The sequence below is a fragment of the Haliotis asinina genome, chromosome 4, assembly GCF_037392515.1.
Source record: "Haliotis asinina isolate JCU_RB_2024 chromosome 4, JCU_Hal_asi_v2, whole genome shotgun sequence".
NCBI classification, from domain to species: domain Eukaryota; kingdom Metazoa; phylum Mollusca; class Gastropoda; order Lepetellida; family Haliotidae; genus Haliotis; species Haliotis asinina.
The window spans coordinates 47,768,573-47,784,900 of NC_090283.1; the positions used below are offsets into that span (position 1 = coordinate 47,768,573).

Sequence of the window (16,328 nt, forward strand, 5' to 3'; positions counted from 1 at the left end):
TATCAGTTGCAGAAACGAGCATGCCTCGTGAACACTGGCGACACCAGTTCGACTTCTTTGTCACCCTAGTAGGATATGGGGTGGGATCTGGAACATTCATCAAGTTTCCTTTCTACTGTATGCGCAATGGCGGAGGTTGGTGGTGTCTGGATTCATCTTGCTACGTGTTCTATTAAATGCCAGTAATTACTGTTAATATTCAACTATTCACGTACGAAGTATGTTGTATTACCCGTCCAGCTTCAAGTGCCTGTTAAACATCTCAGTAATTACTGATAGTATTCCACTATTTACATATCAGTTTGGAACAGTGTAGTTACTTTTTGTGTTCTTTTGAATGTCAGTAATTACTGTTACTATTCCGTTATTCACATATGAGCTGGGATCAGTGCAATTATTGTATTTTGTGCTGTTTCATTGTCTTTAATTACTGCTAATATTCCACTGTTCACATATGAGATGGGATCAGTGTAGATGTATATTGTAAATGCGTGGACGATGATTTGACAAAGCAAAATGTCGTATCCCAGCATTTGATAAAGAAATAATCATATTATCATGGCAGGCAATAAGAGTATGAAAGTAAGTCCTTTCAGATTACTGACACATGTCTATTTTTTTACAAAGGGGCATTTTTGATACTGTTCATGTTCTTCACAATAATCGGTGCCATCCCATGCACTTTCGTGGAGATGACAATAGGCCAGCACTCTCAGAGTGGACCTGTTAACGTCTGGAACTTGTGTCCTCTTTTCAAAGGTACGTATCGAAGAAAAGTTGAAGGAGTAAGTATACACTCCAAAAACGTTGTGTTGTTCACAATAAAAATATTGACATTCATGAATCTTGCTTAAGTATTCCAATTTGTAAATGCCCCTCAAGAAATAGTAAGTACTTACATAAATAAGTATATGTTCCCTTTTGTTTTACGAATTACTACCCAAGAGGAGGGAGACAGGTCAGTGATTTCTGCAAGAGAAATTATGACTTCTCAGCTCAGTGATGCGTTATATTATTTGATTGCCAGAGAAGTTATGACTTCACTTCTATTCACTGATCTATAACCAACCAACCTTAACAGAGATTATGTACACGTTAGCATCATGGTATCTTTACTAAGTTAGAAAATACCGTGAAATGATCATAAGAAGATTGAAGTTTCAGTTTGAGCAAGTGAATAAGTAAATCCGTGGCCCAAATTTTCAAGATTACGGGAAATGTCATGAAATTAAGTTTGATCTACTGTCTTACACTAATTCGCCAAATTGATAACGCTCTCACATATATTATTTTCTGTTGCAGGTCTGGGTCTGGGAACTGTCATATGTGCCTGGTTTTTCCACAGCTACTATAATGTCACATTTTCTTGGTTCATGTATTACTTCTTCTTTTCCTTCTCTGAAGTAATACCCTGGAACAACTGTAACAACACTTGGAACACACCTGCATGTGTATCTAGCACGAATCTTTGGACTCTTACAAATATCAGTATTCCGTCGTATAATGCAAGTGAGATAGGAAATACCTCTAAAATAAAGGGGGTCACTGCTGCTGAAGAATTCTGGAAGTAAGGTTTCCACCTTTTCAAAGCAATAAGATTTTGAATTCTTACATATACAAACCATCGTCCCTTGGCCTACCCCTTGATACGTATTGCTGTTCAAAGGTGAAAAAAGTATTCTCGTCCTTGGAATATTTTAATAACGTTCTAAATTATTCAAATTAAGTCAAAATGTATAAAGTTGGTGTCATGATTCTTACAAATACCCTTTCATTTATGTACAACGTTCTCTCCCATGGGCCATCACATCCCGCTACTGTCCACCAGTTGTTTTTCACAAAAAGCTTGTTTTCATCCTGAGCATATAATCATGGCAACTGAATGAGTTCTGTCAAATCCCTTGTCCAAATTTGGTCAGAGTAAGGAGAAGGGTTTCCAGACATTGGGGTTTTCAGAAGGGAATTTCGACGTGTTACTTGCTTCACTGAAACTTCCTTACAAGCTCTTGGTACTGTATGTTGTATTATGTATTGAAATTTCATTATTCATATTCTTTTTACATCATCATCCTGTCTTTTTAAGAAACAAGGTGTTGGAAATGACTGATGGTCTGATGGACCTCGGTGGTATCACATGGCATCTTTTGGGGTGCTTGGTGATCACACATGTGATCATATTTCTGTGGATTTTCAAAGGAATAAAGGTATCGGGGAAGGTAAGAAAGCTGGGAATACCCTCGACTTTACACATGTGGGTCACGCGATCTTATGAACCAGTCTATAGTGAAATTAAGCAATCTCTGGCCTGTTATTGCTCTGTTTGTTCTGAAAGATAACTGCAATAAGTTTGTCTTCAATCACCAGTAGTTTAAGTGATGGTGGAAGTCCAGCCAGGGTCCATGCTAGTAGCATAATATTCCATTTTCACGGCGGAGGTGAAAATAATACCAGACATGAGAGTCACATTTTGTACCTATGTGAGTCTTCGAATTAACGACGTCGGTGTGATGACGAACGCTTTAACTACTAACCTTCCCGGTAGCCTTGGTCTCCATAAAAACGAAAGTAGCTCTTGCATATGATCTAATATTGTATGTATAATCTTGGCTCAGCTTGTCTACATCACTGTGGCTCTTCCAATCATCCTCATCACAGTGTTCCTCATCCGTGGTTGCCTACTTCCTGGATCTGCCGACGGAATATACTATTACATTTATCCAAAGTTTGAGCGACTCATGGAACCCAAAGTGAGTGCAGTGTACGATTGGGTGGTTCAGACGAAGTAAAGAGTATGTGTTTTTTAATCCATGGTATTAACTAGCCACAAGAAGGCATGCGCATTCTACTTGTCCGCACCAAAAACATGCAGATTGGTAACCAACTACGTAAACACCGTTTAATTTATTCAAGTTTGTCTTCAATCACCAATAGTTTAAGGGATGGTGGAAGTCCAGCCAGGGTCCATGCTAGTAGCATAAATTTTCCAGACTATCAGCAGCCATTCCGTGTACACATGGGTACACTCTGCCCTTCAAACTACGATAAAACACCATTTCTGACCAGGTTGTCCAGCTAATTTTCCGAGCACAGGAAGCTGAACACAGTTCCGCACCAAATGTCATCTCAAATGTTCCGCATAAGTCACGATGATAAAAAAGACAGCAATAATAATTTAAAATTGTAGTTTTATTAACTGGATAGATGTGCTTTAAAAACATAAACATGTCACACTATCTCTTGTTTGCACACGGTACTCGCTCAGGGAGCATGTGATTCTGATTTAGTGTGGTGGAGCTAAAGTGTCCGCATCGTCAACATGGCATACATTTTGTGTGAATGAACGGTGCTATCGGTAGGAGTGAGGAGGCTCATCCTTTTCGGGAACACTGGCGTCATAACGGATTGTCAGTGATCCACTCCCTTGTACATCAAACAGACTTCTAAGGATAGCTAACACATGTCATTCTGTCATGTTTTGAGTTCACGATACTGTCACACGATAACAACTGATATGGCCTGATGATTTTTGATGACATGCATGATATTAAAATGTAAATCCCGGTTATTTAATATTTTCAATGAAACAAACCCAGTACTTCAGTCATCAGATATCGATTACACCCATGAATTTAGATGAAGGTGTCCTCAAACCTACTCTAAGCAGAAATGAAATTGACAGAAACAGATGTTCGAATAAATTAAAGTGGCACGGGCATTTGAACAACGCGCAGCTGTTTGCTTCGCAGCAGATATCGCATGAATTGATTACATTCTCTCCTCGGTGCACACACCTCTAAACGGACGACTTAATCGAGAGGTACAGCATGTCAGTGTGAAAGGGTAGGAACCACTCAGTCATTCGCCGAGGCCAGTAGCTGATACAGAGGAGGAAGACCTTGTACATAATTAACACAGAAAATTTATGACTATTTAAGTGACATGTCCATGGCAACCATACACATTCAGTGACTCATTCACAAGGTGAGCACTCGTCTGATTACATCGAATTCTTCAGTGAGCAGCAAAAAAAGTAAATAAATAACTTTGCAAAGGTATTATCTCAATCGCCTATCTCCAAGCCTGTTACACTGCCGGTTGTCTCATCTGAGACCAGATGTGTCACATGTGTTATGTTGTGCTGAAGGACGGAATTCACATGAGTGAAAATCACAATCTGCCAAGCACGGCCACTCATGCATGGTAAAATAGCTATATTATTGAAAATTCTATTAATGCAGACATTTTAGCATTTCATTACCACTTAAAACGTATATGAATATAACAGCAATGCAAACATTGATTCTTCTGTTTGGGTATCTACAGTCGTTTTGATTGCATTGTTTTCTAGGATAAAATGGTATTCTTCATTCATATCTGTGGTACGGTACTTGAGTTGACTTTATTGTCCTTTGTCGACACCATATTCCTTAAATACCCTTGGTGTAACCATTATTCACAGCTCTCTCTGCTTGCTTGCAGGTTTGGATCCAATCCTGTAGCTTTGCACTGCATTCTCTTGGTATTGCCAGTGGATGCATTATTACCATGTCTGGTCGCAACAGAATGGACAACAATTGCCTTAAGTATTAGTTATGTTTGTTCGGGATGTTAAATAACATATAATATATCATGTTTAACGTAATCACTGTGGTTTATTCATGTGTAATATCACATTGTGTTATCTTGATCTGAAACGGAAGCTTTACGTGATTGTCGTTTACCACCCTTGGTCAATAATGAAACATACATCCTTATAGTGACAACTTCTTGGTTATTCCGTCGAGCTATGTTTCACTGTAGATTCTTACCGTTATCAAGCTAACAGTAACTAGAACCAATATATATCTTTAGTATGTTATGACAAACATCAGATTCACATTAACAATAGCATATAGCTGGCACATAACTGGATGATGTCAGGTAGGGAATAAAAACAAGAGGTCGTCGCATACAATCCCTTGATCAACAGAGACAAAGGGTACTACATATGATCGGTCTACAAAGAGTCAATTAAGCTATAGGCTATATCACTAACACCCCATCATCTTGTAGCTTTCAGCTGAGATTTCTAATGATCGTGGAAAGAGTGATTTTACTCTTTTACTTTTCACTGGCTTCTAAACTCGTGTTATTAGTTGCTCTTACTCCCTCCTAAGATACCTGAATTACCTTAGTGTATCCGTTTGACGTGGCAGAAACCTTCTGTGGTCTGCACGAATCCAGAAATTACCTTGAGATTACAAAATAATCAAACGATAAGTGAGTTCGTTAGTAACTCCAACATCACTCTGACACTGAGACAGCGGAATGTTGTTCAATTCAGCCTTTAAACTCACATTAACTAGTGGAAAACATGCATTCAAGACATGTCAATATGATTAGAAGTCAGCTGTGTAATAAACCTCCTTTCTGTGCACATTTGGAAAATACATCAGCCAACCATTTTCTCTAGTGGCATGCATCCTGACTTGATGAGGTGATCATTTCAGAAATGCAGTACTGCTTTGCTTGGTTGATTCCCTCACAGCTGTTGTCACTGGATTTGCTTTCTTCACAATCGTCGGCCACGTTGCCTACATGCGTGGAGTTCGCGTGGATGCTTTGGAATCATCAGGTACGTAGCAGATATTACATATTTCCACGAGTCCTCTTGAGGTTATGGGTGATTAGGAACTTTTAGAAATATCCTTTACTGTTCTCATGCTCCTCTTGCGGTCAGTTTGGCTACATTCACCACCCGCACAGCAAAAATAACTTGGTTTCCGTTCTTGCGGAAACCTGATGGATACTGGGTAATGTAGGTTTCCGCTAGGTTTCAGTTTCAGGAAACGCGCAATGAGAGTTTCCGCATAGTTTCCACAACTGAAACTAACAAGTCTTAGTTTCCGTCATGTTTCCGTCAACTGAAACTGTAGTTGGAAGTTTCCATTTAGTTTCAGTTTACTGAAACCTTTATAGCTGGAGTGAGTAAGTTTCTGGTCTTGCGGAAACCTTGTGGATCTTGGGTAATGTAGGTTTCCGCTAGGTTTCTGTACAAGGAAGATGACAATGAGAGTTCGCTTAGTTTAGAAAGCTGAAATATGTTGTATTATCTTGTTATATTTATTACATATTTATTTGAACAAAAAACAAACGCTGGAAATATTATGATCCAACTGTTTCATTTCTTAGAAAAGCTCACATTTTAATGCAACAGGGCAGTTGCAGTAGTACACAATTCGCTGTATTAAGAAACTGGGACGCTCAGAGAAGCGTAACAGAATTCTCTGCACACAAGCATTGCTCAGGAAGTAGGCACACTGAATGAAGACGAGCTAGCCAGTACACAAAGTGCTTTGTTCTTCTGTTGATGTTTGTTGGTGTATGCGAGTCCTGGTTAATATCTGGCGAAACATCTGAATCCGAATCAATCAGGCTCTCACATTGTGGTGGTAATAGCTCGCAAACCTTGAATGTGCTGTTAATATCTTGGTCACTGTCAGTGTCTGGAAAGGAAAAGGACATTCAGTTTGAATCATCAATTCAACTGAGAGACAATTCAATGAATGAAACACAGCAATATATATGATAATGCAGATAACATGTATTACAAATATTAAATACGTATTACCATTTGCTCACTTTCAGTTATTACAGTTACATGTATGATACATACATTAAATATATTAAACATAGATAGCAAAGTGACAGTGCAAACTCGATTTTTAGTGAAATCTAAAAATTCTTTGATGACTAACCTGATGAAACATTTGTCTAAAAATTCTTTGATGACTAACCTGATGAAACATTTGTCATTCACCCGAAAAATCTTTACAAACTAACAAACATCTTGTTACGGAGATGGAGATAACGTTTTTTTCTTGAAACAGACTTCTGGCAGTGAGGACAGAAAAGCCGTATTTCTCCTGGAATTTAAAATATATGTATATATTATGCTTGAATCCATGTACAGTTACACTTTGAGTGAGGTCAAAAAGGTTTGTTGTATGTATTAACATAGTGTCAGCTTCATTATAAAGCTATATGAATAATATTGTTATAAAAGAGATTCCCTTACCGGGCATCATTCTCCGAGTTTGTTGGTCCACAATCCATATCTGTAAATCAAATAACTGACACAACGATTCTTTCAGAAATATGAAACTTGAGGTGTGATGATAATGTCAATGCATTGTAGGGCTAACACATGCAACATGTACTGATGGACAAGGTTTTAATGGTTATAAAACAAATATCAAACCATGAAATTGATTAACTGGTACAACTGGATACACAGAACTGACACCGAACATAAGATACTAGATAATTTGATGAACTAATAAATGTATGATGTGACTTGGTTGAAATATTTCTGGAGTACAGATTATATGAATAGATATAACGAAGACATATATGCGGAATATCTCTGGGTACCCATGTTAAAACAAATATTGTAGAAACCAACCATATTTCAGAAACGTATTTCTCGTGATTTTAGGTTGTTTTTCTTGACAATTACTTGTCGCAGTGTCCACAAAGAACTGTGTCCCTGCAGCAGAAAGTGCCACGAATAGTCTACAGAAATTATGCATGTACAAATCATAGCCAAAGGGTCAGTGGGATTGTGCTTCATTCTTCATTCACATTGACAAATGAATTAAGGTTTCAAAGAAATTGTGACACATCACCAAATTATATTAGTAATAGTAGTAAAGTTAACTTAAAGGGTAGATAGGGATAGTAGCTATATAGATCTGGGTGTATAACTGAAAAGAACAAACAATGTTAATATTTCTAACCCCCGTGCATGTTGTGAGCACAGTGCATAAATTACTTACATGGTACGTGGGGGGGGGGGGGGGGGGGGTCCATCCAGCAGAAATATATCCGGATAATACCTTCTCCTGACAGGATTTTAGAAAATAACTTATTTGCCACAATAAAGTTTCCCATGAGTGCTAAATCAGTAGGACTCATGACGCTCGGGCATGTTAAAGTAAGGTGAACATGTTTTCACAATTAATCACTGTTAATAATAACAAGGTCTACATATTGATGCTTGACACTGAGAAAAAGCAATCAGTGACGCTAATGCGATGAAAAGACTGCTAAAACCATAACTGCTCACTGTTGTCACTTTGAGTACTTACATTCAATCCGCTGAATTCCACTTTTCACACTCCCCTTTGATGTCGGCAATGTAAACAAATAAACGAATGGCGACAGGATCACGTCCACGCGAGACTATCTAATTGTTAACAAAACAACTCACAACAGGGTGTACCTTCCTCTTTTGTTGTAGAACGAGGAAATCTACTGTCAAATGGTCACATTAGATTTATTTAAAAAAACACAATGACAAAGCTGTCTATTTCCCGTGAGTGTTAGCGAGACGCCATCTTGTTTGGCGGGTAGGAACAAATTTGTTTTCCTAGCAATTATTTTTCAAAACTTTAAGCATAAGATGGCTGCGTCGTGTAAACTTTGCCATGACCACCTCACTTTCCCCAAAAGCACTCGACGAAAGAATTCGCGACTTGGAGAAGAAAGCAGAGAACGGATGCGAGCAACTCGGAGTACCTCGGATGTGTCAGGTAAGACCGAGGGTATTTTATTGTAAATAACGTTTAAAGAAATATTGCGTTAATGACAGAAATCCGGATAGATTATAAAGTTTATCCCGCGAATGTATATTTTCGCTCGTATTATTTTTAACTGTTATCGTTAAATCTAAGTAAAATAGGCCTGAAAAATAAGTTTGTTTATATTCCATTTCAATAGATCGACATGGTATAGAATACACCAAGCTTGTACTTGTAAGTAACTATCTTAGTACTAACCACAAGTATCTATTTAAGTTTAAAGGGGCAGACTTTTGATTTTAGTGCTCCTGTTAATAGTTTGCAAATTTTAGCGTTGCAACTCGGTTAACACTTGTACAAAAGGTGTGTGTGTGTGTGTGGTGGGGGGGGGGGATGAATTACGATCTGCATCAAAAAGATCCGCCATATGTAGTGGTTCACTCATGGGTTTACTGGGTATTGCAAGATGTTTTTCACCAATTCAGATATATTTTAAAGAATGATAAAAATGATGGGCTTTTACAATGGCAACATTTCGGTGTAATTTATTAAATGCAATCCTGGATCATTAGTGAAATGAAATTGTTTACCCCCAAATTCGCTCAGAGGGGTCAGATGTGTTTCTGAACTATTTGAGGCAAACACTAAATTCATATAAGAAACTGTTAGCTCTGCGTAGGATACATTTAAAATTTCATGTAATTTTTCAATAATTTAATACATACGTGTTGAGCATAATCATATATATATACCTGTTATATTTAACGTATTTGATTTAATCTTTTAGGCTGTTGTGAGAAAAATCTGGACACGACTGCTCCTGGAGGATCACCCTCGTCTATCAAAGGTATGTGCTCATGTTACTAGGTAACTTCACTTTGAATATTTCATTAATTCACTTCCCTACGTACGTTTTCTCAAAATGAAAAATACATGAAAGTATCATTTGCAAATGGATTTGAATAGCCGGTAAACTAAATCAGTTTAACATTACACCTGTGTGAAATTGCCATCAAACTGACCCCTTGATTTTACAATGCTTAATTGCTGCAAGGTTATGTCATGTGATGTAACTAAACTTCTTTTATCATGATCTTTATGTCAGTTGTTCACTTACCGGTTGCATAACTTTGGCAAACAGGATGTACATAGAATTTGCACGAAATAACACAAAGGATGGTTAGCCTTTTTGGAAGTTATTTTAAATCATTTAACTACAAAATGGTAAACTTTCAGAACAATATATGTATTCAAAGTTATAAATCTGCAGTTTACTTGGTTGTATATTTTTCACTGACGATCGTTAATTTTAATAGACATTGTGTTGAATGCATGATTGAATGAAGTGCAAGAAAAATGACATTTGTTTTTATTTCAGTAAAGCCGATGACGAGGACTCTATGAATATAGTAGTCAAAGAAACAAGTGACTATATCACGACCAAGGATGGTCAATAGGATCTTGTGAAGGTAATTTTCACTCACCTGCCTGTCATTATAAATAGTTAATGATTTAAATAATAGTGTAAAGACAGATTTATGGATGTTAACTTCAGTAACCAAGCCAGCATGGCATATATAAATACCTTTGCCTAACAGATGAACTAAAATGTGTGAAACATGCTGTATAGTACTTTAAACATTTATTTTCAGAAGCGCTTTGTAGAGTGTGGCGGAACAGGCGTGATGATCTCAGTAGACAAGAAACCGGAAAGAAAGTGTCACACAGAACAGCAGCAAAAAAACAAAAAGAATGAAATCCGTAAGTATATCTATTCGAATAATAACATGTAACAATTCTTCTCATTACAATGTGTGACAGATTCTAAGTTCCGGAAATATACATTTAAAATGTTTATGGATTATTGCTTTTTACATTCTTAAGATATGTAACACATGATTCACATCATAATTTCATAAATCATAACATAAGAATCAAGTCAGTTAATGGTGATATATAAACATGTTATTACACTTCAGTGACTTCATGTCACTTCAGAGCAACAGATTGTGTGTCCATAAGAAAATAGGATATGTCATTAAATGTGATGAACTGCTTAACTTGTGTTGGGGTGATTAATGAAGTAAATAATTTTTCACGACACTTCCTTTTTAATAATTTGCAATCCATCTTGGCATTATGGCTTATCTGTTGATTGATTTTTGTTTCATTTTCAGAAAATTGCACTGCGCATGAAAAGCCTGAAAACTATTGACTGGCCAGATCGACGAAAGGAAAGGGTTTCAACTATACTTACCTTGGAAATGACTTCACCAGTTGTGAGTGATGAAGAAGATGCCAATTCATTGCTCTCTTACCCCTTTACCTGGGAATCTAAACTCAAGATGTCTGCACTGGACTCAGCCACAATTTTCAACGCCACCACCAAAGCTAAGGCCAACATGAAGACCAGGATGCGGCATCCAACCACAATGACAGAGATATCCGCTCAAGGATGCCCAAGTGGGCTAGTAAATAGCTAATCGATCACATGAACGTAATTTTATCTGTGATCAATTAAATTTGAATTATTCTCAATTTAAAACTTTAATAGTTTTGATATTCTGATTGTATTTCAATTAATACAATTTTATTCAATCTTAATTTTTATCTATTTTCCAAGAGACCTTTATTTACTTTAAATACATTTTTTGTACTTTCAATGTAACCTAAGTTCTTTATTGCATTTTATTTCATTGTTGTATTGTATTGCATGGTGTGTGTTATTATATGTTTAGCATTGACTGACTGGGGTGTGTTTTTCTGTGTCAGCGTGAGGAGGTGCTGGAGGAGTCAAGGGATGCAACTGTTATAGCATGTTTTTAGAAATATTTTTGTCATAAGTGACAAATATTGATCTGTTATCTAGTGCTATATCTTTTTATTATTTATTAGATATATGTTTGATCCATATTTGTCTGAAAATAAAACAGTGAATCTTATTGTATCTTTTGTTTTTCTTTATGTATACGTGATGATTGCACACAAACTCCTTATATTGTCTTTGCCAACCAGGAGTAACAAGAATGTTATATGCAATGACACACATTGAATGACTCCTGTGAACCCGAGTAAATGAAATGCTGTGGAAAGTTTTCTGGCAACAGAAACTCTGCGGAAACCTGATGGAGTCTTGGTAACTGAAACTCTGCGGAAACCTGATGGAGTCTTGGTGACTGAAACCCTGCAGAAACCTGATGGATCTCTAACTTAACTGAAACTCAACGGAAACTTGTTGGAGCATGGGTAACGGATACCGTGCGGAAACCCTTAGAAAGTGGGTAATTGACAGTTTCCGTCATTGCGGAAACTCAGTGTAAAAGAACGGAAACTCACTGGATTCTTGGTGGAAACTTAAGTTTCAGTCCACTTTCCATCAGGTTTCCGCACTGCGGAAACCAGGTTATTTTTGCTGTGCCGGATGCATCTACTGTGATAAACATTGCCCCAGGCGGGAACAAGTAAGCAAGTGAAAGCAACGGGATGGTTCTCTGCTGTTGCAAGCACTCTGTCCATCTGATTGTTTTCTGAGGAGACATATTGACATCTGCTTACACATCAGAAGATCAGATCGAGATCCCTGTAGTGGCCTCTTATGGTAAGCAAGGGTTCAGGAAGAAAATTCCTCAGCCTGATCTCCTGAACTCTGTATCACGGGTCAATAAGCTGACAGATACCCATAATTTTGAGAACACTCAACATATTGGAAACGTTTCAGGTTACAACCTTGCCTTCATCGTTTACCCAGAGATGCTGGCCTCTCTCCCTTTTCCCCAATCGTGGTCGGTCTTGACGTTTGCCACACTGATGATGTTGGGAATAGACACTATGGTGAGGTTGATGATAATGATAGTTGTACAAAGTAAGAAGTGGTCGTTTTGAACTTTCAGTTACAGTAGTTCTAGTTGCTCAAATAAACACGACTGATAGTAACTACCACAAACTAAACTCAGATCTATTTCCACAGGTACCAGGAACTGAAGGCATTGCGGCAGCTTTAGAAGACTTGTTTACACAATGGTTTAAGAAGCGTCTATTCTTCACATGTGCAGTTCTTCTTAGTACTCTTCTGTTTGCTCTTATATATGTATCACAGGTATAATCAATAGACATCTTTATTCGATCAAATTGTGTTTTGCCTATAAAAAAATATAATTGACAAGAGAATATTGGTTGTAATTCTATGTACCGTTTGTTTATGTTGTTTTGTTTGTTTGTTTGTTTGTTTTTGTTGTTGTTTGACAGAAACTCAAAAGTGGTGCGGTCATTCATACTGTAAGTTAATTGAACTGCAGCTGTGCTTAATGGGCACGTTAACCGACATGTAGTGAAGCAACTGATTCAATATCCGTTGAGTCTAAGTCAAATAAGACATTGTGAAAATAAAACATTTACATTAGAGTACACATGACCTTTCTACGTTTTAGTTTATATATGACTATCAAAGTTTAGTGTGCTCCCATATTTGTTTGTTTCTAATATATGGAAGCAGTATGCCATGATACTGATTTAAACCTGTGCACATTTAAGGGAGGAATATATGTGGTGACACTGGTGGACTGGTACGCCTACTTTCCGTCCACTGCCTTGATTGCAATGCTGGAATGCATTGTTGTTGGGTGGTTCTATGGTAAGCATTCACGTCTTGAGCCCAGTGTAATCTTTAATCAAATGCTGGCATGTATTGTTGTTGGATGTTCAATGGTAAGGATTGACATCTTGAGCTAAGTGTAATCTTTAATCACATGCTGACATGTATTGTTGTTGGATGGTTCCATGGTAAGGATTGGCATACTGAGCGTAGTGTTATCTCTAACTGAACTACTGCCGAAGATAGTGTTTACAGTTTATCTTTTACCTGACAATCTTTATAAAAATCTTTCTGGTCTGCGGGGAATCTCCAAGGGGACATACTGTTGGCTGTAAGGTTGTGTGATTATCAATGTGTATTCTTTCAGGCACAGAGAGGCTACAGACGATTGTCATTGGGATGTGGAGACAAAGGGTGCCTTTGTTTATGGTCATCAGTCTGAAGTTCGTGTGTCCAGTACTTCTGCTCGTAAGTTCCTCTTAATGGCACTGTCAAATACATCGGAGCGACACTGATCAACGACAAGTACTGAGACTAAGAATTTAAAAACCTTAGATATTATAAAACGGAGCTGACGTTAGAGTGACGTTATGTGATGTTAGAGGTAGTCATTAAGAAATTTGGTCAAAAATACATTTGAAGATGCTTGGATGTTTAGAGCACCAAAATTAAAAAAACCATACAAACTAACAAAACATATTGCTCAGATGGGAACGAATTTTAAATATGACATCAACATCAACATCAACGGCAACATCAACATCAGTGCACGACAAACAAAGAAACAAACCAAAGATTAACTATATATAACGTCACATAGAGATGTGTATTTCATTGGAATTGGAATAATACAGAATACCAGAATAGCCTAGGAAAAGTGCAGCATGGTTGTCCTCTGTATTTATTGCTACCATGTTATTAATCAAAGAATATATGTTGCTTTAATCGTCATCAACATCGAAAGGGATGGTGTAAATGCAGGTGGGATCCATGCACCAAGCTCAAGTGCTGCAAATCTTCACTGCACCTTGTATGGTGGATAACCGTCATATAAACAGAATTGAAAATGAAAATTTTCTAAGTGCATCAAATGTTCGTTGACAACATTCTTTTATGTCGACTGTATACCAAGATGGACGTGCCAAATTTACACAAATTACGCAAACTATTTCTATATTTAGACGTGAAACAGTAATTCAGCTATTTATATTATATATTATATATTCAGTTATTGCTTCATGAATGACACCTATGGAAATCCTGCGAATTATTGCTATTCATAATTACGTCGTATTTGGTTCCAAAACCAGTGCTCAGAATGTCTCCCAAAATCAAAACGGTGCCCACAGTGCTGACGTTGTCACCCCCAAATCCCAAGGCTCCAGACAATTGTACTTCAGCTATCTTGGGATACTAATCGACAAAGTAATCCCATGCAATGTATTCCTTCTAATCGATTCAGGTCACATTCTCCTACTCCTTGTATTCCTACCGGCCTCCGAAATATGATGACTACATATACCCTACGTGGGCTGCAGGCGTTGGGTGGATGATATCACTGGCCTCAATTCTACCCATTCCTATCATGTGCTTGTGGACCATTGGCAACAGAAATGAATCTACACTGAAAGAGGTATACTTTACGTTTCGCCATACTATATTTGAGTTCATGTGTTGTATGTTGATATGTAACATTTGCGTGTATTTCACAGATCAAAGTGTATAATCTCTTCATTAAACATGCTATAACATCGCAGTAAGTCTCCAACGGAACTGGGTAAATCTAACAAGTAGCTGAAAAATGTTAATTCTATTATGACACTTGGAATAACAGTGGACTGTCATAAATTTCAGAAAATTAAAAGATCTATGGAGCCCAGTGAATACTGGACTGATCCTACTGGAACAGAAGTTGAACTACAGCATGTGGCAGGTCACGGACGTATCTGAGTCTGATAAGATGAGGTGCACGATAATGTTAGAACTCGGCCTCCGTATGAAACTTAATGTACGTTTCGTATTGAACAAGCTAAACTGAACCTGTACTTGAGGTAAAGGAAGTCAGTAGCACCATGTTTTTCAAAATATCTTTGAAACTATATGTTCTACATGAAAATAACAATTTTACTCATTTTCATAGCCATATGAGTGAGTGAGTGAAGTATAGAGCCACATCAACAGTATTTCAGTGGCCAAGAATACTGTAAATAATTAAATTAATGAATTTTTAAGAAAATAACTTGTCCTCACAAAATTCCACTGGCTCTGATTTTATTACGTAATCATGATGAAGTAATGATGAAAGAATAGATCAACATGGTATTTGATGTTCAGGTTTACTTATGGACAAGTTGAGCAGACATGAAATGAAGTCCAAGTTTTAATTTATTTGCAGTTTGAAACTATAAGTGAAAAGTATCTTGTAGAGGACAAGTAAGTTACCATTATTTGATTGCCCAAATTGAGAACTGACTTGTCGCGGGCGTCGAGCGATTGGATTTTTCAACCTGGTAAAGACCCTGGGGACTTACAGTGCTTCCATCGCAGAGGATAATTATTTCAGTGTCAAAAGGATGAAGGATCCATCTTAAGTATCATTTAATCATTTATTATTTAAAAGAAAAATAGCTTGCCATATAAATTTGGATTAATGCTATATAAATAGATAAATGTTTTATGATTGGTAGTTTAAATTAATAAGTGATATTGTTTATGACTGTATCCTCGAAATGTGAATAAAAAAGTGAAATGTTTCTCGGCCATAGGCGGGTCACTTTCATGTGTGCGCGCAACAATGTTTTATTGCCATTTGAAAAATATAATTTGACGCATCGCTATCATCTAGTTGTCCACTCTAAGAATGAGGGTCTGTAAGTGCGAGTGTGTCACCTCATTAACACGTGCCAAACATTCCAAGCTGTATTTCTGAGAGAACAAAATACAAAGATGGATTCCTCCCTAGTCACTTTTTTCTATCAAGAAACAAAAAAGAAAGTCCTACCACCCTCGTCACTTTTGAAAAAATGTGCCCGAGAAACAATTAATTATGTTTATGCAGCCTTAAAGTACTTGAAAACTACTGTCCTCCTAAGAGGGTATTTAAGTTCCAAAACCATTCAAAATTCAAACTATCATTTTAACTGCAGTGTGTTTGTTGTTTTACTTTATGATTAGAC

The 16,328-nt window shown here is 37.2% G+C and overlaps 1 protein-coding gene and 1 long non-coding RNA gene across 2 annotated transcripts; both read left to right on the forward strand.

Annotated features, from left to right (window-relative positions):
• The first annotated feature begins 20 nt into the window (after positions 1-20).
• LOC137282536 (sodium-dependent noradrenaline transporter-like) lies at positions 21-16,292 on the forward strand. Its single transcript, XM_067814299.1, has 13 exons — positions 21-135; positions 628-759; positions 1,303-1,567; positions 2,084-2,216; positions 2,613-2,747; positions 4,480-4,583; positions 5,490-5,614; positions 12,280-12,392; positions 12,529-12,657; positions 13,092-13,191; positions 13,520-13,620; positions 14,615-14,785; positions 15,007-16,292. Exons 1-13 carry the CDS (start codon positions 21-23, stop codon positions 15,100-15,102), a joined length of 1,719 nt encoding a protein of 572 aa, XP_067670400.1. The 3' UTR covers positions 15,103-16,292.
• On the forward strand, positions 9,952-10,949 carry LOC137281327 (uncharacterized). Its single transcript, XR_010956728.1, has 3 exons — positions 9,952-10,030; positions 10,214-10,322; positions 10,739-10,949. It is a non-coding gene; the product is annotated as an uncharacterized lncRNA (long non-coding RNA).
• Positions 16,293-16,328: the final 36 nt, after the last annotated feature.

Coding starts and splice junctions, on each gene's coding strand:
- LOC137282536 (XM_067814299.1), top strand. CDS start 21: ATGCCTCGTGAACACTGGCGACACCAGTTCGACTTCTTTGTCACCCTA. Junction 2,217..2,612: donor GAATAAAGGTATCGGGGAAG/GTAAGAAAGCTG, acceptor ATCTTGGCTCAG/CTTGTCTACATCACTGTGGC. Junction 13,192..13,519: donor TGTTGTTGGGTGGTTCTATG/GTAAGCATTCAC, acceptor GTATTCTTTCAG/GCACAGAGAGGCTACAGACG.